This window comes from Entelurus aequoreus, linkage group LG08 (genome assembly GCF_033978785.1).
Source record: "Entelurus aequoreus isolate RoL-2023_Sb linkage group LG08, RoL_Eaeq_v1.1, whole genome shotgun sequence".
Lineage (NCBI taxonomy): Eukaryota > Metazoa > Chordata > Actinopteri > Syngnathiformes > Syngnathidae > Entelurus > Entelurus aequoreus.
In genome coordinates, this window is record NC_084738.1 from 75,451,215 (window position 1) to 75,475,886 (window position 24,672).

Here is a 24,672-nt window from a genome sequence, read left to right on the forward strand (position 1 = left end):
CGTGCTCTGTCATCATTTTTTTTCTCACGCACCCCATTGTAGACATAATTTTCTCTCATGCTCCCCATGGGGACATCACTTATTTGTCTCGCCCCCCCCCCCCCGATCCCCCGCCCCAACCCCCATGAAAACTTTTTTTTTTTTCACGCCCTTCGAGACATAATTTCTTACTCACGCCCCCAAAGGTAGTATTTTTTTTGTCACGCCCCCTTTGAGACATAATTTTTTTCTCACACACCCCATTGTAAACGTAATTCTCTCTCACGCAATTCTTGGGGACAAAATATCTTTCTCACGCACCCCATTGTAGACATAATATTCTCTCACGCTCCCTTTGGGGACATAATTTCTTTCTCATGCCCCCCCTTGGATGCATTTTTTTTCTCACACTCCCCTTGGAGACATATTTTTTTTAATCTCACGTACCCTTTCGAGACATAATTTTTTTCTCACACACCCAATTGTAGACATAATTTTCTCTCACGCTCCCTTTGAGGACATAATATCTTTCTCACGCCCCCAATGGAGACATTGTTTTCTCATGCCCCCTTTGAGACATCATTGTTTTCGCACACACCCCATTGTAGACGTAATTCTCTCTCACCCACCCCTTGGGGACAAAATATCTTTCTCACGCACCCCATTGTAGACATAATATTCTCTCACGCTCCCTTTGGGGACATAATTTCTTTCTCATGCCCCCCCTTGGAGGCATTTTTTTCTCACGCTCCCCTTGGAGCCATATTTTTTTTAATCTCACGTACCCTTTCGAGACATAATTTTTTTCTCACGCACCCGATTGTAGACATAATTTTCTCTCACGCTCCCTTTGAGGACATAATGTCTTTCTCACGCCCCCAATGGAGACATTGTTTTCTCATGCCCCCTTTGAGACATAATTTTTTTCGCACACACCCCATTGTAGACGTAATTCTCTCTCACCCACCCCTTGGGGACAAAATATCTTTCTCACGCACCCCATTGTAGACATAATATTCTCTCACGCTCCCTTTGGGGACATAATTTATTTCTCATGCCCCCCCCCCTTGGATGCATTTTTTTTCTCACGCTCCCCTTGGAGACATATTTTTTTTAATCTCACGTACCCTTTCGAGACATAATTTTTTTCTCACGCACCCAATTGTAGACATAATTTTCTCTCACGCTCCCTTTGAGGACATAATGTCTTTCTCACGCCCCCAATGGAGACATTGTTTTCTCATGCCCCCTTTGAGACATGATTGTTTTCGCACACATCCCATTGTAGACGTAATTCTCTCTCACGCACCCCTTGGGGACAAAATAATTTTCTCATGCACCCCATTGTAGAAATAATTTTCTCTCATGCTCCCTTTGGGGACATAATTTTTTTCTCACGCCCCCACTTGGAGGCATTTTTTCTCACTTCCCCCTTGGAGACATCATTTATTTTTTCTCACGTGCCCTTTCGCGACATAATTATTTTCTCACGCACCCCATTGTAGACATAATCCTCTCTCACGCTCCCTTTGGGGACATAATTTCTTTCTCATGCCCCCACTTGGAGGCATTTTTTCTCACTTCCCCCTTGGAGACATCATTTATTTTTTCTCACGTGCCCTTTCGCGACATAATTATTTTCTCATGCACCCCATTGTAGACATAATTCTCTCTCACGCTCCCTTTGGGGACATAATTTTTTTCTCATGCCCCCACTTGGAGGCATTTTTTTTCTCACGCCCCCCTTTGAGACATATTTTTCTTTTCTTTTTTTTATCTCACGTACCCTTTCGAGACATCTTTTTTTTTCTCATGCACCCCATTGTAAACATAATTTTTTTCTCACTTTCCCTTTGAGGACATAATTTCTTTCTCATGCCCCCCCTTGGAGGCATTTCTTCCCCCCTCGGAGACAATTTTTATTTTCACGCCCCCTCCCAAATTGAAATACAATTGAGAACATGATATTATTTATTTTATTTATTTATTCGGAAAAACGCTCTTTGAGAGCATGTATTGTTTTCTCACGCCCCCCCAAAAGATGTTAATCCACCTCACCGCGCCTCCCCAGAAGCACTGTTTATAGCCACACATGATACTTCTCCAGAGAAAGTCTGCTTTTTTATTATTATTATTATTATTATTATTATTATTATATTATTATTTAACGGTTGCCTTTATGTTGTTGGCATTGACATGGTTTTAATAATTTCTACTTTCAATGCTTTATTTTGTATTTTTTTTGTACTCAAATAAATTCAAACAAAAAATGAAAATGTTGTTGTTGTTGTTGTTTTTTCAAGTGAAATAAAGTAAATAGGTGTAAAGTAACGGTGAAAGTTGGAATGTTGACATTAAAAACTAGAGGGCTGAATGTAATATTTTGTAAGCCGATACAGATGACTTGCTGCTTCTCAAGAATTATACCAAAAAACAGATTATTGCATTTTATTTTATTTTTAATTGATTTTAATGTAGTTTGTACACACCTGTGTTTTCTCTGGTGCCATTTCTTCAGCATCAGGCGTCTATTCAAAATATCCTTTTTTGTAGCTGATAAAAGTTTGATGTGTTAAAGCGTGACATTATTTATCCTCACCAAATGTTTGATGCAAACATTACATGGAATGTTTTTTTGGCTTGGGTGTTTGTATTTTTTATTTTTATTTTTATTTTTTCATAAAGAAATACAATCATGTGTGCTTACGGACTGTATTCCTGCAGACTGTATTGATCTATATTAATATATAATGTATATATTGTGTTTTTTATGTGTTTTTAATTTAAAAAAAAAACAAAAAAAACATTTTTTATTTTTTTATTTCTTGTGCGGCCCGGTACCAATCGGTCCGTGGACTGGTACCGGTGGTTGGGGGCCACTGCTCTATATGACAGGAGAAAGGCTGTTTTTAAAGGCCTACTGAAATGATTTTTTAAAATTTAAACGGGGATAGCAGATCCATTCTATGTGTCATACTTGATCATTTCGCGATATTGCCATATTTTTGCTGAAAGGATTTAGTAGAGAACATTGACGATAAAGTTCGCAACTTTTGGTCGCTGATAAAAAAAAGCCTAGCCTGTACCGGAAGTAGCGTGACGTCGCAGGTTGAAGGACTCCTCACATTTCCCCATTGTTTACACCAGCAGCGGGAGCGATTCGGACCGAGAAAGCGACGATTACCCCATTAATTTGAGCGAGGATGAAAGATTTGTGGATGAGGAACGTGAGAGTGAAGGACTAGAGTGCAGTGCAGGACGTATCTTTTTTCGCTCTGACCGTAACTTAGGTGCAAGGGCTCATTGGATTCCACACTTTCTCCTTTTTCTATTGTGGATCACGGATTTGTATTTTAAACCACCTCGGATACTATATCCTCTTGAAAATGAGAGTCGAGAACGCGAAATGGACATTCGCAGTGACTTTTATCTCCACGACAATACATCGGCGAAACACTTTAGCTACGGAGCTAACGTGATAGCATCGGGCTTAAATGCAGCTACAAACAAAAGAAATAAACCCCTGACTGGAAGGATAGACAGCTGATCAACAATACTATTAAACCATGGACATGTAACTACACGGTTAATGCTTCCCAGCTTGGCGAAGCTTAGCAATGCTGTTGCTAACGACGCCATTGAAGCTAACTTAGCTACGGGACCTCGACAGAGCTATGCTAAAAACATTAGCTCTGCACCTACGCCAGCTCTCATCTGCTCATCAACACCCGTGCTCACCTGCGTTCCAGCGATCGACGGCGCGACGAAGGACTTCACCCGATCACCGATGCGGTCGGCGGCCCGGAGACGGAGGAAGTCAAGGTGAGGACAGCAGTGCGGCGGCGGGCGTTGTAGCTTTCGACGACACCCCGGCCGCCATCAGAGTCGGCAAGAAACATATATTTCCCCAAAGTTACGTACGTGACATGCACATAGCGACACGCACGTACGGGCAAGCGATCAAATGTTTGGAAGCCAAAGCTGTACTCACGGTAGCGCGTCTGCTATCCTGCTCAAAGTCCTCCTGGTTGTGTTGCTGTAGTCCGCCGCTAATACACCGATCCCACTTACAGCTTTCTTCTTTGCAGTCTTCATTGTTCATTAAACAAATTGCAAAAGATTCACCAACACAGATGTCCAGAATACTGTGGAATTTTGAGATGAAAACAGATCTTTTTTGTATTGGGACAATGGTGTGCCAATTCTTCCGTTCACTCCGTGACGTCACGCGCATACGTCATCATACATAGACGTTTTCAACCGGAAGTTTAGCGGGAAATTTAAAATTGCACTTTATAAGTTAACCCGGCCGTATTGGCATGTGTTGCAATGTTAAGATTTCATCATTGATATATAAACTATCAGACTGCGTGGTCGCTAGTAGTGGCTTTCAGTAGGCCTTTAAGGTCCTTCTGCAAAAAAGCTATTCAAAGATCCTCTATAAGACAGGAGAAAGGCTGTTTTTAAGGTCCTACTACAAAAAAGCAAGTCAAATATCCTCTATATGACAGGAAAAAGACTGTTTTTAAGGTCCTACTACAAAAAAGTTAATCAGAGATCCTCTATATGACAGAGAAAAGGCTGTTTTAAAGGTCCTACTGCAAAAAAGCGAGTCAAATATCCTCTATATGACAGGAAAAAGACTGTTTTTAAGGTTCTACCACAAAAAAGCTAGTCAAAGATCCCCTATATGACAGGAACACAGATGTTTTTAAGGTCCTACTCCAAAAAAGTTAAACAGAGATCCTCAATATGACAGGAAAAAGGTTGTTTTAAAGGTCCTACTGCAAAAAAGCGAGTCAAATATCCTCTATATGACAGGGAAAAGACTTGTTTTTAAGGTTCTACCACAAAAAAGCTAGTCAAAGATCCTCTATATGACAGGAACACAGATGTTTTTAAGGTCCTACTCCAAAAAAGTTAATCAGAGATCCTCAATATGACAGGAAAAAGGTTGTTTTAAAGGTCCTACTGCAAAAAAAGCAAGTCAAATATCCTCTATATGACAGGAAAAATACTGTTTTTAAGGTTCTACTACAAAAAAGTTCATCAGAGATCCTCTATATGACATGAGAAAGGCTGTTTTAAGGTCCTACTGCAAAAAAGCTAGTCAAAGATCCTCTATGTAACAGAAAAAAAACAGTTTTTAAGGTCCTACTGCAAAAAAGTTAATTTAGAGATCCTTTATATGACAAGAAAAATGCTGTTTTTAAGGTCCTACTGCAAAAAAGCTAGTCAAAGATCCTCTATATGACAGGAAAAATGCTGTTTTTAAGGTCATGCTGCAAACAAATTAATCAGAGATCCTCTATGTGACAGGAGAATGGCTGTTTTTAAAGTCCTACTGCAAAAAAGTTTATCAGAGATCCTCTATATGACAGGAGAAATGCTGTTTTAAGGTCCTACTGCAAAAAAGCTAGTCAAAGATCCTCTATATGACAGGAAAAGGCTGTTTTTAAGGTCCGACTGCAAAAAAGCTAGTCAAAGATCCTCTATGTGACAGGAAAAAGGCTATTTTTAAGGTCCGACTGCAGAAAAGCTAGTCAAAGATCCTCTATATGACAGGAGAAATGCTGTTTTAAGGTCCTACTGCAAAAAAGCTAGTCAAAGATCCTCTATATTACAAGAAAATGCTGTTTTTAAGGTCCTGCTGCAAAAACGTTAATCAGAGATCCTCTATATGACTGGAGAAAGGCTGTTTTAAGGCCCTACTGCAAAAAAGCAAGTCAAAGATCCTCTATATGACAGGAGCACAGATGTTTTGCGGTCCCACTGCAAAATTGCTAGTCAAAGATCCTCTATATGACATGAGAAAGGCTGTTTTTAAAGTCCTATCACAAAAAAGCTAGTCAAAGATCCTCTCTATGACAGAAAAATGCTGTTTTTAAGGTCCTACTGCAAAAACGTTAATCAGAGATCCTCTATATGATGGGAGAAATCTAAATATTATATTGGCTTTTACAATTAAAAATATATTGCCCCGCATTCTTAAATTTTTCAACTTTTGGGGGGAATTCTTTGCATATTTTGTGTTTTTGCCATAAAAACAGCGTTTTCTTTATATATATATAAAAAAGGTGATACTATTAACAGAAATTAAAAATAAAACTATTGTATTGGTTTTGAAAATGAAAAATATTCAAATGGGACACTTCATGTTTTAATTTTTCAATGTGTGGCCTTCAGAAAAAAGTATGGCCAAGCCTTCTTTTAAAGTATAACCAAACAAAAGTATATATATATATTTTTTTAAAAATACATTACGCTTGGCATTACCCGGAAGTACGGCCTCCTTCCCGTCCCCCGGCAGCTGCTCTGACCAATAGCGAGTCACTCCTGATTGACTGACGTGTCCTCCGACCAATCGGCGCTCGTGTTTGGCCTCCCCGGCAGTGGTGCGCGTCGAGCTGATTTGCAACCCGCCGAAGCAACAGCAGAGAAGAAGGGAAAATGTCGCTTGGCTCGACGAGGACCGTTCTAGGATCAGTGTGACCGCGCAGCGACTTGGTGAGTGGAACCGCCGTCACTAGTTGCTTCGTCGACGCCGCCGACGCTGCTTCGCGTTGCGGGTCCGACCCCGGAGAGACGCACGCTTCTCTGAAAAAAAAACGTTTTATTTCGAACCGCGGTACAAAACTAGCAAGACAATGGCGGCCATTTTGATTGGAACGTGAAAACGTTGCAATGTTTCATTTCGGTCGGTTAAAAAAAAATACAGCGAAGTAACTTCCACTTTGTGTTGTTTTTAAATAAAAAAAGTAAAATTGCCCTAAAGTGACCCCTGACTGAAAGAAAACCTTTATTTGAGTTGTACTTTTCTTACTTGTAGAAGCAGTGTAGTGACGTCATCACATCGCATTTAAAATTGTAATATCTGATCATGCAACATGATATTCCAATCATTTTTTTTAATCATCAAAAGTAAATATTTATACATCTGCAGAGTAAATTAATGTAATAATTACATAAAATATTTTAAAGACATAATTTTCTCTCATGCTCCCTTTGGGGACATCATTTCTTTGTCATGCCCCCCTGGGAGGAATTTTTTTTCTCACGCCCCCCTTGGAGACATAACTTTTTTCTCACGTACCCCATTGTAGACATAATTTTCTCTCACACTCCCTCTGGGGACATAATTTATTTGTCTCTCATTTTTTTCTCATGCCCCTCTTGGAGACATAAATTTTTCTCCTGCCCTTCCCTTTGGAGTCAATTTTTATTTTCACGCCCCACTTGGAGGCATAATTTTTTTTCCATCGTGCCCTTTCGAGACATAATTTTTTCTCCCATACCCCATTGTAGACATAATTTTCTCTCACACTCCCTTTGGGGACATAATTTCTTTCTCACGCCCCCCCTTGGAGGCATTTTTTTCTCACGCCCCCCTTGGAGACATATTTTTTTCTCACGTGCCCTTTCGAGACATAATTTTTTCTCACACACCCCATTGTAAACATCATTTTCTCTCACGCTCCCTTTGGGGACGTCATTTCTTTCTCATGCCCCCCTTTGGAGGCATTTTTTTCTCACGCCCCCCTTGGAGACATACTTTTTTCTCCTGCCCTTCCCTTTGGAGTAAATTTTTATTTTCACGCCATTGAAAATACAATTGAAAACATGTTATTATTTATTTAATTTATTCATTCGTACAAACTACTCTTTGAGAGCATGTATTTTTTTCTGTGAGTAATAATTACATATAATAATATTAAATTAACTTTATTTTTAGAATATACAGACTGCTAATAAAAACAAAAAACAACTTCAGACAACCCTGTTAGGCTTGTGAATATAGTTCATTTATTATTATTGTTAGTGTGATATCTTGTTGGAACCTCAAGTATTTTGACTTGTTCTGTTTTCATCCTCCTCCATGATGTTTAATTTCATGAAAATAATATTCTCCCGCCCCTTTAGGACAGGCACACCGCTGTGTTTGAGGTCCTACTACAAACATTCTAGTCAAAGATCCGTTATATCCAAGCTTCCTGTAGGGGCCGCTGAAAATATCTGTTTTTGTTTGCGGGGGTACTCCATTGTAATACACTTTTCCACCACTTGTGGCAGTAATGACAGTGTCAAACAAGTAGAAGAAGTCTGGCGCTAATATCACAGAGAAGTTTCTTTAGCGCCAAAATTATGACTAAAGTGTTGAAGCGGTATTTTCATTTGCACTTTAATTTTATTGACAGTTTAATTAACAAGCAAATATTATCAATCTAGTTTATTTAACATAATTATATGCACATTTATTTTTGGAAAGTCCCTTCTTATGCAATACATTTTGTTAGTACTTTTGTTTTTAATCAGCCTGGCCTAAGGTTTATGTGTTAAATAATTTAAAATATTTGCAATCAACACATGTTTTTAAAAATCATTTAACAAGGTTGGTAACTATAAGTAGGTTAGATATAATTACTGAATACGATTAAAATCAAAAGTAGATTGTTCATTTAATGTTACTATTTTAGTGGGCTCCGGCCCTCTCTGTAGTGGAAAAGTTAGGCCCTGTGGTAAAAAAAGTAAAGAACTCCTGCTCTATATGACATGGTTACCGATGTTTTTAAAGTTCTACCTTTAAAAATGCTGATCAAAGATCCTCTATATGACAGGAGTACAAATGTTTTTAAAGTCCTACTGCAACAATGCTAGTCAAAGATCCTCTAAATGACCGAAGCACCGCTGTTTTTAAGGTCCTGCAAAAAAGCTTTTTAAAGATTCTTTACATGACAGGAGAAAGGCTGTTTTTAAGGTCCTTCCGCCCAAAAAAAGCTAATCAAAGATTCTCTACATGACAGGAGCCCATATGTTTTTGCAGTCCCACTGCAAAATTGCTGGTCAAAGATCTTCTATATGACAGGAAAAAGGCTGATTTTAAGGTCCTACTGCAAAAAAGCTATTCAAAGATCCTCTATATGACAGGAAACAGGCTGTTTTTAAGGTCCTACTGCAAAAAAGCTAGTCAAAGATCCACTATATGACAGGAAAAATGCTGTTTTTAAGGTCGTTCTGCAAAAAAGCTCGTCAAAGATCCTCTATATAACAGGAGAAAGGCTGTTTTTATGGTTCTACTGCAAAAAAGTTAAGAGATCCTCTATATGACAGGAAAAAGGCTGGTCAAAGATCATCTATATGACAGGAAAAAGGCTGATTTTAAGGTCCTACTGCAAAAAAGCTATTCAAAGATCCTCTATATGACAGGAAACAGGCTGTTTTTAAGGTCCTACTGCAAAAAAGCTAGTCAAAGATCCTCTATATGACAGGAAAAATGCTGTTTTTAAGGTCGTTCTGCAAAAAAGCTCGTCAAAGATCCTCTATATAACAGGAGAAAGGCTGTTTTTCAAGTCCTACTGCAAAAAAGCTAGTCAAAGATCCTCTACATGACAGGAAAAAGGCTGTTTTTAGGTCCTACTACAAAAAAGCTATTCACAGATCCTCTATATGACAGGAAAAAGGCTGTTTTTATGGTTCTACTGCAAAAAAGTTAAGAGATCCTCTATATGACAGGAAAAAGGCTGTTTTTAAGGTCCTACTGCAAAAAAGCTAGTCAAAGATCCTCTACATGACAGGAAACATGCTGTTTTTAAGGTCGTTCTGCAAAAAAGCTTGTCAAAGATCCTCTATATGACTGGAAAAATGCTGTTTTTAAGGTCATACTGCAAAAAAGCTAGTCAAAGATCCTCTATATGACAGGAGAAAGGCTGTTTTTAAGGTCCTACTGCAAAAAAGCTAGTCAAAGATCCTCTACATGACAGGAAACATGCTGTTTTTAAGGTCATTCTGCAAAAAAGCTTGTCAAAGATCCTCTATATGACAGGAAAAATGCTGTTTTTAAGGTCATACTGCAAAAAAGCTAGTCAAAGATCCTCTATATGACAGGAGAAATGCTGTTTTTAAGGTCCTACTACAAAAAAACTATTCAAAGATCCTCTATATGACAGGAAAAAGGCTGTTTTTAAGGTTCTATTGCAAAAAAGTTAATCAGAGATCCTCTATATAACAAGAGAAAGGCTGTTTTTAAGGTCATACGGCAAACAAGTTAATCAGAGATCCTCTATATAACAGGAGAAAGGCTGTTTTTAAGGTCAAACGGCAAACAAGTTAATCAGAGATCCTCTATATAACAGGAGAAAGGCTGTTTTTAAGGTCCTACTGCAAAAAAGCTAGTCAAAGATCCTCTATATAACAGGAAAAAGGCTGTTTTTAAGGTCCTACTGCGAAAAAGCTAGTCAAAGATCCTCTATACGACAACACAAATGTTATTCACTCCTAAACTTTGAACTGAACATGAGTGCTGGACTTCAGCAAACATCTGGTCTTGTCTCGTAGGAAACATCTACAGTGGCCAGAGTGATGATGAGCCTCCTAAAAGTGTAAAAAAAAGGAAGCTAACTTCAAGATGGAGCAGTCCACCAGGGTCCTGGGTCTGGATGCTCAGGGCAACATGGTCTTCACGGTGGTGAAGCCGGTCATGGGACTCTTCCAGGTGTCCTCAGACCACGCGGGGTCCGTGATGCAGGAGAGCATGGGTCTCCAGAGTCTAGCTGACAACACGCTGATCCTCCCTCCTCCACAAGACCACGTCCAGCTGGAGACCACCCACATGGACATGGACGCCCTCCAGCCTCACCTCCAGCCTCAGATGCAGGTTTCCGCCCCGGTCCAGACCGAGGAAGAGGCCCAGGATCCGGGACCTCCGCAGAACTCCGACTTCCCCACCCAGATGCCCTTTGCAGAGGTGTCCTCCCTGCTGGACCCCAACATGAAGGGCTCCAAGGCTCGTAAGTCAACTAATCCCGCCTCCATGAGCGTCGTCATCCATGCCCGCCATTTCTCTCAGGCAAACATCTCATCTCCTACGAGGAGATCAAACGCCGCCTGCAGGCCCCGGAGAAGATGTCCCTGCGCTCTCTGGCCGCCTACACCCGAGTGAGCCGGGGGCCGGCCAGCAAGAAGACGCTCTTGGAGTCCCTCAACGTCCTCGGCCTCACGCCCAGCACCACCACCTCCGTGTCCTCCTCCTTCTCCAAACTCACTGAAGGTTAGAACATCTCCTCAAAGTGCGCAATTGATTTACACATTTTCACTTTATATATACTGTATTACCGAACAGGCTGTTTTAAGGTCCTACTGCAAAAAAGCTAGTCATAGATCCTCTATATGACAGGGAAAAGGCTGTTTTTAAGGTCCGACTGCAAAAAAGCTAGTCAAAGATCCTCTATATGACAGGGAAAAGGCTGTTTTTAAGGTCCGACTTTAAAAAAGCTAGTCAAAGATCCTCTATATGACAGGAAAAAGTCTGTTTTTAAGGTCCGACTGCAAAAAAGCTAGTCAAAGATCCTCTATATGACAGGAAAAAGGCTGTTTTTAAGGTCCGACTGCAAAAAAGCTAGTCAAAGATCCTCTATATGACAGGAAAAAGGCTGTTTTTAAGGTCCGACTGCAAAAAAGCTAGTCAAAGATCCTCTATATGACAGGAAAAAGGCTGTTTTTAAGGTCCGACTGCAAAAAAAGTTAGTCAAAGATCCTCTATATGACAGGAAAGGGACTGTTTTAAGGTCCTACTGCAAAAAAGCTAGTCAAAGATCCTCTATATGACAGGAAAAAGGCTGTTTTTAAGGTCCGACTGCAAAAAAGCTAGTCAAAGATCCTCTATATGACAGGAAAAAGGCTGTTTTTAAGGTCCGACTGCAAAAAAGCTAGTCAAAGATCCTCTATATGACAGGAAAAAGGCTGTTTTTAAGGTCCGACTGCAAAAAAAGTTAGTCAAAGATCCTCTATATGACAGGAAAGGGACTGTTTTAAGGTCCTACTGCAAAAAAGCTAGTCAAAGATCCTCTATATGACAGGAAAAAGGCTGTTTTTAAGGTCCAACTGCAAAAAAGCTAGTCAAAGATCCTCTATATGACAGGAAAAAGGCTGTTTTTAAGGTCCGACTGCAAAAAAGCTAGTCAAAGATCCTCTGTATGACAGAAAAGGGGCTGTTTTTAAGGTCCAACTGCAAAAAAGCTAGTCAAAGATCCTCTGTATGACAGGAAAAAGGCTGTTTTTAAGGTCCGACTGCAAAAAAGCTAGTCAAAGATCCTCTATATGACAAGGAAAAGCTGTGTTTAGGGTCCTACTGCAAAAAACACATTTCGGAACCGGTATCGAACGAAACACATTTCGGGACCGGTATCGAAACACATTTCGGTACCGGTATCGAAACACATTTCGGGACCGGTATCGAACGAAACACATTTCGGGACCGGTATCGAACAAAACACATTTCGGGACCGGTATCGAAAGAAACACATTTCGGGTCCGGTATCGAACAAAACACATTTCGGGACTAGTATCGAACGAAACACATTTCGGGACCGGTCCCGAAATGTGTTTCGATACCGGTCCCGAAATGTGTTTCGATACCGGTCCCGAAATGTGTTTCGTTCGATACCGGTCCCGAAATGTGTTTTGATACCGGTACCGAAATATGTTTCGATACTGGTCCCGAAATGTGTTTCGTTCGATACCGGTCCCGAAATGTGTTTCGATGCCGGTCCTGAAATGTGTTTTGTTCGATACCGGTCCTGAAATGGGTTTCGTTTGATACCGGTTCCGAAATGTGTTTTTTGCAGTAGGCTGCACAAGCCACAACGACATCCTCGGTACAAAGCCCACATAAGGGCAAGGAAAACTCACACCAGTATCGAAACACATTTCGGTACCGGTATCGAAACACATTTCGGTATCAAAACACATTTCGGTACCGGTATCGAACGAAACACATTTCGGTACGAAACACATTTCGGTACCGGTATCGAATCACATTTCGGTATCGAATCACATATCGGTATCGAAACACATTTCGGTATCGAAACACATTTCGGTATCGAAACACATGTCGGTACCGGTATCGAAACACATTTCGGTACCGGTATCGAAACACATTTCGGTACCGGTATCGAAACACATTTCGGTATCGAATCACATTTCGGTACCGGTATTGAACGAAACACATTTCGGTACCGGTATTGAACGAAACACATTTCGGTACCGGTATCGAAACACATTTCGGTACCGGTATCGAAACACATTTCGGTATCGAAACACATTTCGGTACCGGTATTGAACGAAACACATTTCGGTACCGGTATCGAATCACATTTCGGTATCGAAACACATTTCGGTACCGGTATCCAAACACATTTCGGTACCGGTATCCAAACACATTTCGGCATTGAAACACATTTCGGTATCGAATCACATTTCGGTATCAAAACACATTTCGGTACCAGTATCGAAACACATTTCGGTATCAAAACACATTTCGGTATTGAATCACATTTCAGTATCGAAACACATTTCGGTACCGGTATTGAACGAAACACATTTTGGTACCGGTATCGAATCACATTTCGGTACCGGTATCGAATCACATTTCGGTATCGAAACACATTTCGGTACCGGTATTCAAACACATTTCGGTACCGGTATCGAAACACATTTCGGCATTGAAACACATTTCGGTATCGAATCACATTTCGGTATCGAATCACATTTCGGTATCAAAACACATTTCGGTACCGGTATCGAAACACATTTCGGTATCAAAACACATTTTGGTATTGAATCACATTTCAGTATCGAAACACATTTCGGTACTGGTATCGAAACACATTTCGGTATCAAAACACATTTCGGTAGTGGTATCGAAACACATTTCGGTACCGGTATCGAAACACATTTCGGTATCGGGACAACCCTATATGCAACTATGATATTTGGTACTTGTTGATATAGAGAAATGTGCTGTTGTAGACATACAGTATGTCTAGCTTGTGTGCTATTGTGTGCTCAGCTGTTGTGTAGCTGCTCGCTCCCAGGATAGCTACCACATTACTACCACATTTGTCTTTTGTAAAGGACTTGACTAGAACAGAAGAAAAGACCAACCTTGTGTGTTTATTGGAGGACATTCAGTTGTAAGGGAGCTAATATTGCTGATTTTTGACGCAAGCCGATAATTGTTTTTATCGGACTGATATCGGACTGATACATTTGAATGTTTGTACAGGTGACACCAGGGATCGAACGAAACACATTTCGGGACCGGTATCGAACGAAACACATTTCGGGACTGGTATCGAAACACATTTCAATCAATCAATGTTTATTTATACAGCCCTAAATCACAAGTGTCTCAAAGGGCTGCACAAGCCACAACGACATCCTCGGTACAGAGCCCACATAAGGGCAAGGAAAACTCACGTCAGCATCAAAACACATTTCGGTACAGGTATCGAAACACATTTCGGTATCGAAACACATTTCGGTACCGGTATCGAACGAAACACATTTCGGTACCGGTATCGAATGAAACACATTTCGGTACCGGTATCGAACGAAACACATTTCGGTACGAAACACATTTCGGTACCGGTATCGAAACACATTTCGGTATCGAATCACATTTCGGTTTCGAAACACATTTCGGTACCGGTATCGAAACACATTTCGGTACCGGTATCGAAACACATTTCGGTACCGGTATCGAAACACATTTCGATATTGAATCACATTTCAGTATCGAAACACATTTCGGTACTGGTATCGAACGAAACACATTTCGGTACCGGTATCGAAACACATTTCGGTATCGAAACACATTTCGGCATCGAAACACATTTCGGTATCGAAACACATTTCGGTATCGAAACACATTTCGGTACCGGTATCGAAACACATTTCGGTATCAAAACACTTTTCGGTATTGAATCACATTTCAGTATCGAAACACATTTCGGTACTGGTATCGAAACACATTTCGGTATCAAAACTCATTTCGGTATCGAAACACATTTCGGTATCAAAACACATTTCGGTACCGGTATCGAAACACATTTCGGTATCGAAACACATTTCGGTATCGAATCACATTTCGGTATCGAAACACATTTCGGTACCGGTATCGAACGAAACACATTTCGGTACCGGTATCGAAACACATTTCGGTATCGAAACACATTTCGGTACCGGTATCGAAACACATTTCGGCATCGAAACACATTTCGGCATCGAAACACATTTCGGTATCGAAACACATTTCGGTATCGAAACACATTTCGGTATCGAATCACATTTCGGTATCGAAACACATTTCGGTATCGAAACACATTTCGGTATCGAAACACATTTCGGTATCGAATCACATTTCGGTATCGAATCACATTTCGGTATCGAAACACATTTCGGTATCGAATCACATTTCGGTACCGGTATCGAAACACATTTCGGTATCGAAACACATTTCGGTACCAGTATCAAAACACATTTCAGTATCGGGACAACCCTATATGCAGCTATGATATTTGGTACTTGTTGATATAGAGAAATGTGCTGTTGTAGACATACAGTATGTCTAGCTTGTGTGCTATTGTGTGCTCAGCTGTTGTGTAGCTGCTCGCTCCCAGGATAGTTACCACATTACTACCACATTTGTCTTTTGTAAAGGACTTGACTAGAACAGAAGAAAAGACCAACCTTGTGTGTTTATTGGAGGACATTCAGTTGTAAGGCAGCTAATGTTGCTGATTTTTGACGCAAGCCGATACTTGTTTTTATCGGACTGATATCGGACTGATACATTTGAGTGTTTGTACAGGTGACACCAGAGCTTTGTGTGACGATATGAAGGACTTCTCCCACGACTACATGGACTACAGCAACATGGCCAGGCAGCTCCTACCCGAGACCAACACCGTCCAACACTGGTCCAAAATCATCGAGACAAAGTACGTGAGCGTCCACGTTTGAGAGAGACGGACGGGATCAAAAACTGCTTCCTGTGTGCAGGAACCACCTGGAGGACATGAGAAAGTGCTTCAAGGACCCGGCCAACAGCGGCTCTTTCGACAGCGTGACGCACGGCCTCGGCCTGGGGATGCTGGACGTGGCTCTGGACATGATCGTCACGGCCATCGAGCAGCAGATCCACATCCTGTCGGGCGCCGCCGCCACCGCGGGGACGGCCGACCTCGCCCGGCAGACGCGGCGCGCCCGCAGGCGGCAGCGCAAGACGCAGGACAAGGCGTCCCTCGGAGTCAAGGATCAAGGGAGGGTCGTCGCCAAGGCCAAGGGGAGGAGCAGGGCGAAGAAGAAGGTCCGCCAGGATGAAGGCCCCGCGGATCCCGGCCAGGTGGAACCCTGTAGGCCGGACGACATGCAGGACAACTTGATCACTCTGGTTGCCGTGGGATACGAGACTGTTTCTACCGGTCTTGGTGGGTCTAGACCGGCTTGACCGTCGCCAGCTCGAACTCAGGAAGGACCAAAAAGACATTTGTTTGTAGTAATGTGCACCAACCACCCGTAGCGGGTGTTGCCAGCTCCTTCAAGACGTCATGAGGTAGTTCAGTACACTTCTCTTAAATGCCGGAGGGGTTCTGAATGCTGCCATCTGGTGGACAATGTGAGGAAATCCGATCAATGACCCTTGGAAGTAGTCTGAAATAATAGCACAGCCTTTACCTTTATGACACAACCTTCCCTAGTCATGGTGCAAAAAAAAATGCTTTATATATATATAAAGGTCACACAACTTGCTCACTGTACATTGTGGAAATTATGAAAAATATCCAAACGTCGTTTAAATTCAAAATGACAGCCATTTAAATCTATTAGAGTGCATGATGGGTAAAATGTAGAACTCTCTCTCCACACTTGGCACTTTGTACCTGCTCGATGTTTTTGTTTGAGTAAAACTTTCAGGAAGTGGTGACAGAAATAAACAATGTAGGAGTCCAACTTTCACCTACTCTTCATATCCTAATATATGAATTATACATCCATCATATTTATATATAATGCACACACACATGTAACATATTAGGACACCCCTGATCTATAGGATTGTCCCTGAATGACATGAGAGTCTAAAGTGACGCCTGGGGCCCATTTCTGGCCCTTAGATTCTTTTTTTTTACGGCCCACGGCACAATAGTTACATGTGTACATAGTTTTACATATATATATATATATATATATATAATATATATGACACATATATGTATACAGTATATACGTATATATATGACACATACAGTATATGTATATATAGGTATGTATATATATATATACTGTATATATATACTGTATATATATACGTGTATATATATATGACACATATATGTATATATATATATGTGTGTGTGTGTGTGTATATATATATATATATATATATATACTGTGTATATATATACTGTATATATATATATATATACTGTGTATATATATGACATGTATGTATATATACGTGTATATATATATATGACACATATACACTATGTATATATAAGTATATGTATACATATATATACATGTGTATATATATATACATACGTATATATATATGTATACGTATATATACATTGTATATATATACTGTGTATATATATGACACGTGTATATACATATATGTATACATATATATTATATACACGTGTATATATATATACATATGTATATATATGTATACGTTTATATACATTGTATATATATACTGTGTATATGACACATATATATGTGTATATACGAATGTATACATATATATTATATACATGTGTGTATATATATATATACATATATATGTATAAGTATATATACATATGTGTCATATATATATATATACACACAGTATATATATTCAGTTTATATATATATGTATATATATATATACATATATGTATATATACGTATATATATATACATATATGCGTATATATATACACAGTATATATCCAATATATATGTGTATATATATAGTATATCTGTGTATATATATACACATATATGTATATATACATATATATATACATGTGTATATATATATATACAGTATATATGTGTATATATATACACATATATGTATATATACACGTGTATATATATATATATATACAGTATATATGTGTATATATATACACATATATGTATATATACATATATATGCATGTGTGTATATATATATACAGTATATATATATACAGTATATATGTGTATATATATATATATACACATATGTATATATATATATATATACATATACGTGTGTGTATATATATATATGTATATATATAATACACACACATATATATATATATATATACACATATATATATATGTGCATATACATGTGTGTACATATATATATATACAGCATATATGTGTATATATATACACATATGTATATATACGTATATATATATGCATATATACGTGTATATATATATATATATATATATATATATATATATATATATATTGATGTACACACACACACGCACATCTCCTTCTAGTTACATTGGAATGGAGTCTTTAAAGGCGACCTAAAAGAACCTCATGAGTTAGTCACACGGAGATTTACTTTCACTAACTTCCTCCCCTCGTTTCCTTCGTGCTAACAGACGCTCACGTTGGTTTTAGTGCGGTGGAAATACCCTCGGCAGCGTCAGCCGGCCCGCTAATACCAGGAAACACGCGCAGATGGGGAGAGAGGAGCTTTACGGGGGGGATTTGCTCGGCGTTAAACCCTGACAGGCCAGACGCTGTCAGCCTCCACTCGGCGCCACAACGCAAAAAGAAGGGGCGTCACGTCTGAGAGCAGTTTAAAAAATGTGGAGAAGAAGCCAGAGGATTTAGGAGGGGAGCAGGATGGGACATCCCAACGTGCCGCTGAAGTTCACACACCCGTCCAGTCGCCTGCAGCCTTTCACGCCAAACGGTAAGTTGGGTGCTACCTGGTCCTTGGAAGGTTTGAATGTGGTCCGTCCAATCACAGGGGGGTCCATTTTTATTACGCCATGCTAGAATGCTAACTTTAGCATGCTAACAGTTAGCATGTGTCAAGTACCAAGTTATATAAGCCTGAGGTGTTCGGCTGCAAAATTGGATTAAAAAAAAGTTGGCATGTTCATGTTAGTATGCTGGAATGCTAACTGTTAGCATGCGGACAGTTAACATGGCTGTAAAATTGCCTGAAAAAAGTTAGCATGCTTGAATGCTAAAGTTAGCATGCTAACATTTAGCATGCGTCAAGTACCAAGTCTGAGGCGTTCAGCTGCAACATTGGATAAAAAAAAGTTGGCATGTCCATGTTGGTATGCTAGAATGCTAACTGTTAGCACGCGGACAGTTAACATGGCTGCAAAATTGCCTAAAAAAGTTAGCATGCTTGAATGCTAAAGTTAGCATGCGTCAAGTACCAAGTCTGAGGCGTCCGGCTGCAAAATTGGATTTAAAAAAAAGTTGGCATGTTCATGTTAGTATGCTGGAATGCTAACTGTTAGCATGCGGACAGTTAGCATGGCTGTAAAATTGCCTAAAAAAGTTAGCATGCTTGAATGCTAAAGTTAACATGCTAACAGTTAGCATGCGTCAAGTACCGAGTCTGAGGCGTTCGGCTGCAAAATTGGATAAAAAAAAGTTGGCATGTTCATGTTAGTATGCTGGAATGCTAACTGTTAGCTGTAAAATTGTCTAAAAAAGATAGCATGCTTGAATGCTAAAGTTAGCATGCTAACAGTTAGCATGCGACAAGTACCAAGTCTGAGGCGTTCGGCTGCAAAATTGGATTAAAAAAAAGTTGTCATGTTCATGTTAGTATGCTGGAATGCTAACTGTTAGCATTTGGACAGTTAACATGGCTGTAAAATTGCCTAAAAAAGTTAGCATGCTTGAATGCTAAAGTTAGCATGCTAACATTTAGCATACGTCAAGTACCAAGTCTGAGGCGTTCGGCTGCAAAATTGGATTAAAAAAAGTTGGCATGTTCATGTTAATATGCTGGAATGCTAACTGTTAGCTGTAAAATTGCCTAAAAAAGTTAGCAAGCTTCAATGCTAAAGTTAGCATGCTAAGACTGAGGCGTTCGGCTGCAAAATTGGATAAAAAAAAGTTGGCATGTTCATGTTAGTATGCTGGAATGCTAACTGTTAGCATGCGGACAGTTAACATGGCTGTAAAATTGCCTAAAAAAGTTAGCATGCTTGAATGCTAAAGTTAGCATGCTAACCGTTAGCATGCGTCAAGTACCAAGTCTGAGGCGTCTGGCTGCAAAATTGGATACAAAAAAGTTGGCATGTTCATGTTAGTATGCTGGAATGTTAACTGTTAGCATGCGGACAGTTAACATGGTTGTAAAATTGCCTAAAAGGTTAGCATGCTTGAATGCTAAAGTTAGCATGCTAACAGTTAGCATGCATCAAGTACCAAGTCAGAGGCGTATGGCTGCAAAATTGGATAAAAAAAAGTTGGCATGTTCATGTTAGTATGCTAGAATGCTAACTGTTAGCATGCTATTTAGCATGTGTTCGGCTGTAAATTTGGCAAAAAAAAAAAAAGTTAGCACCCCAATGTTAGAATTTTAGCTTGTTAACATGTGTCAGGTACCAAGTTCTGCGAGTCGCCGGCTAAAAGAAGTTAGCATGCTAACTCAGGTTTGCCATCTAGTTTAGCATATATTGATTGACCTACAGTGTATTGTATTGGTTTTATAGCTTTGACGTATTAAAGTTCTTCGGACTTTGCGCCCGCAGAGAACCTGAACAACGCCTTAGGTGCCATCAGGGTTCTGGGTCTGGAGATGATGGAAGACGAGCTGAAGCCACACCTGTGCACCGTGCTGCTCAACATCCAGGAAAGGAGTAAGTTGGTCGACTCCAACACGGAATCGTTGACATTTATTCAAAATAAACACATTTTTTTTGTGTTAAACTGCATCAGGATGGCCGATAAAGCCTGACATATACCATAACAATATTTTGGAATATCGGAATTCACCCTGATTCTTGATCGATTCATCATTTTTGAAAAATCGATTAAAACAATGTTGTTTTTCTAAGAACAAACTGTAAAAAGGCGTTTTGAGGACGTCACTCTGCAACCAGAAGGAGATGTTCTAACCTGTAACCAAATAATACATAGCGAGAATCGGTTGTAAATCAAAAATGGTGTTGAATTGAGAATCCATTCTGAATCGGCTCACCATCACCGGGCTCTGATTCGGATCGAATCGTTAGGTGCCCAGAGATTTCAAAATGGCTAACAAAGGCTCCTAGTTCTGCTGACAACTTGTGCAATAATAATTAGCGTGAAACTTTAATTAGCACAAATAGCTAAAAAAGAGGCCACTTTCCTTACATTTTGGCTTAGCTAACCCTTATTATATACATACACGTACATATATATACATATATGTACATATATACATACAGATACACACACATACATATATATGTATATATACATACATATACATGTATACATACACATACATATATACATATACACATACACATACATATATACATATATATACATATATACATACAGATACACACATATACATATATACATACATATATACATACATGTGCGTATATATACATATATACATACAGATACACACATATACATATATATACATATATGCATACACGTACATATATATACTTATATATGTACATACATACATACATATACATATACATATATTTATACATACATATATACACATATACATATATACATGTATACATACACATACATATATATATATATAAACATATTCATATACATAAATTCATATATATACATACATATATACGTAGATAAATATACAGTACATACATATATACATATATATATATATATATATATATATATACATATTCATAGACATAAATTCATATATATATATATACATACATAAATACGTAGATAGATATACAGTACATACATATATACATATATACATACATTTACACATAAATACACATGTATACATATATTTATACATATATATGTATACACATACATACAAAGACACTCAAATATCAACACTGAATTAGTAATCTTCTAATTTTAATCATATTTATTAATTTTATCTAACGTACTTACAGTTTACAACCTTGTCAAATGATAAGAAAGCATGTATTAATATATATATATATATATATATATATATATATATATATATATATATATATATATATATATATATATATATATATATATATATATATATATATATATATATATGTATACATACACATGTGTATATACATATAAATATAGAGGTGACTAGAATTAGGTTTAACAATTATTTCGACATATATATACACACATACTGTATATACATATATACACAAATATACATATATACATATTTATATATATATATATATATATATATATATATATATATATATATATATGTATATATATATATATATATATATATATATATATATATATATATATATATATATATATATATATATATATATATATATATATATATGTGTATATATATATATATATATATATATATATATATATATATATATATATATATATATATATATATATATATATATATATATATATATATATTAGGGCTGCAACTAACAACTAATTTGATAATCAATTAATCTGTCGATTATTGTTTCGATTAATTGATTAATAATCGGATAAAAGAGACAAACTACATTTCTATCCTTTCCAGTATTTTATTGAAAAAAAACAGCATACTGGCACCATACTTATTTTGATTATTGTTTCTCAGCTGTTTGTCCATGTTGCAGTTAATAAATAAAGGTTTATAAAAAAAATAAAATAAATAAAAAATAAAATAAAAAGTAGCCTCTGCGCATGCGCATAGCATAGATCCAACAAATCGATGACTAAATTAATCGCCAACTATTTTGATGATCGATTTTAATTGATTAAATCGATTAGTTGTTGCAGCCCTAATATATATATATATATATATATATATATATATATATATATATATATATATATATATATATATATATATATATATATATATATATACACACACATATATACATATATATACTTATATACATATAAATATAGAGGTGACTTGAATTTAGGTTTAACAATTATTTCGACATATATAAATATATATATATACTGTATATATATATATATATATATACATATATACTGTATATATATATATATATATATATATATATATATATATATATATATATATATATATATATATATATATATATATATATATATATATATATATATATATAAATCCAATAATCGGAATCAAACTGTGAGTACAAACAATAGAAATACCAGCGCTGTGAAAGAATGAACCGAGTTATCTAAAGATCGGTCGCCCGTCTCTCATGCTTTTGTCCACCCTCCACGGGCATGGAAACTAAAAGGTAAACATCTAATCTTGTTGGAGCTGGACCAAAGCTATAGTCCTTTCTGAGGCGTTCCATTTCGTCCAAAGGAGGGAAAATATTCCCTGAACAGCATGTTGTTCCACTTCTCTCCAGACAGGGGCGCCGCTGAGCAGGTGGTGATCAGCGGCATCCTTCCGGTCCTGGCCTGGCTGCTGAGGCGCAGAGGACCTTTGGCCCTGCTGGTGGCCAAACTGGTGGCGGAACTCGCCAAGGAATGTAAGTCGACGGACCTCCGTGGTCTGGATTCGAACCAGCTGAACCGGACTCTTTCTTCTCCTGCCAGCTGTGGTCCGCAAAGGTTTCGGAGACGCCGGCCTGGTCGTGGCTCTGCTGTCCGCGCTGACCAGCGGAGACCAGGACCTGCTGAGGCACGCTGCTCAGGCCGTGGCCCGGGTGTCCTACGACAGCTGTGAGTGGAAGAAGCTAGCGCAGAAACGCCATTTTGTTGATTGTTCTCCTCATGTGTCCCTCAGCCAAGCATCAGAAGTCGCTTCTACGCAAAGGGGCGGTCCCTCGCCTGGTGGCCGTCCTGCTGCGCTTCCCCGGCGACGAGGCCCTGGAGGGGGCGTGCCTCCTGGCTTTGTGCAACCTCAGCAACATGGCCGTGCCGGAAGAGGCCGGCGTGGCCTGGGAGAGGAGCCCGTCCGCCACGCCCGGGGAGTCGGTCTTCCGCGGCGTGGCCCCGCGCACGTGCGGCTTGGTGACCTCGGTGACCGTGGTGCACGTGAGCCAGTGGGCGCCGGCGCAGCACGCCGTCAGCATCGAGGTGGTGCAGCGGTGCGCCGCCCCCTTCGTGGACTGTCACGCCGGCAAGCGGGCCGCTCGCTGGTTCCCCTTCGCCGCGTTGTGGCGGTGCTCAAAGACCACGGAGAGGAAGGAGCCCAGACGCTCCAGTCTGAGGACGCTGGTCTTCCACACCTTCCTCTAATGGCGACTCACCTCCGTTTCGTACTTTTTTTTAACTCATGAAGTGGACTTTTTTACAGTTTACATTAAAAAAAGGCAGCTTTTGTGTTGGAAGATCAATATTCTTATTGAACAATTACTAATAAAGCTCACACTTTTAATATTTAGGAAAATACCCACTAAAAAATGCTGGGTTATTTTGATAACCCAATTTATGAGTTGCGAGTGTTGGGTGAATTTTTTTGAGTTATTTTTATAAATATCAATCCATTTTAAGGGTATTATTTCAAATTTTTGGGGTTTTTTTCAAAATGATAACCATTTTTGGGGTTGTTTTTCAATGAGTAACGCATTTTGGGGTAAAATGCCTTTTTTTAATAATAATAATAATAAATTTTATTTGTAAAAAGCACTTAAAGTGGATACCAGCACATCATTTTTTACTTATATGACCCAATCCAAACAACCTTCCCAATATTCTTATTGAACAATTACTAATAAAGCTCACACT

The 24,672-nt window shown here is 38.7% G+C and overlaps 2 protein-coding genes across 2 annotated transcripts; both read left to right on the plus strand.

Annotated features, from left to right (window-relative positions):
* Positions 1-6,348: 6,348 nt before the first annotated feature.
* On the plus strand, positions 6,349-16,777 carry LOC133655231 (uncharacterized). The gene is made up of 5 exons (XM_062055201.1): positions 6,349-6,486; positions 10,312-10,763; positions 10,823-11,023; positions 15,626-15,755; positions 15,817-16,777. The coding sequence occupies exons 2-5, from the start codon at positions 10,382-10,384 to the stop codon at positions 16,262-16,264; spliced, it is 1,161 nt and encodes a 386-aa protein (XP_061911185.1). The 5' UTR covers positions 6,349-6,486; positions 10,312-10,381; the 3' UTR covers positions 16,265-16,777.
* A 1,706-nt stretch (positions 16,778-18,483) lies between these two features.
* LOC133655232 (rap1 GTPase-GDP dissociation stimulator 1-like) lies at positions 18,484-24,318 on the plus strand. The gene is made up of 5 exons (XM_062055203.1): positions 18,484-18,742; positions 20,556-20,663; positions 23,349-23,471; positions 23,539-23,664; positions 23,729-24,318. Exons 1-5 carry the CDS (start codon positions 18,673-18,675, stop codon positions 24,181-24,183), a joined length of 882 nt encoding a protein of 293 aa, XP_061911187.1. The 5' UTR covers positions 18,484-18,672; the 3' UTR covers positions 24,184-24,318.
* Positions 24,319-24,672: the final 354 nt, after the last annotated feature.

Bases quoted from the DNA above. Each gene is read 5' to 3' on its own strand.
- LOC133655231 (XM_062055201.1), top strand. From the start codon at position 10,382: ATGGAGCAGTCCACCAGGGTCCTGGGTCTGGATGCTCAGGGCAACATG. The intron at 10,764-10,822 runs GTAAGTCAACTA...CATTTCTCTCAG, and splicing joins CATGAAGGGCTCCAAGGCTC to GCAAACATCTCATCTCCTAC. The intron at 11,024-15,625 runs GTTAGAACATCT...GTGTTTGTACAG, and splicing joins CTTCTCCAAACTCACTGAAG to GTGACACCAGAGCTTTGTGT.
- LOC133655232 (XM_062055203.1), top strand. From the start codon at position 18,673: ATGGGACATCCCAACGTGCCGCTGAAGTTCACACACCCGTCCAGTCGC. The intron at 20,664-23,348 runs GTAAGTTGGTCG...ACTTCTCTCCAG, and splicing joins GCTCAACATCCAGGAAAGGA to ACAGGGGCGCCGCTGAGCAG. The intron at 23,665-23,728 runs GTGAGTGGAAGA...TGTGTCCCTCAG, and splicing joins CCGGGTGTCCTACGACAGCT to CCAAGCATCAGAAGTCGCTT.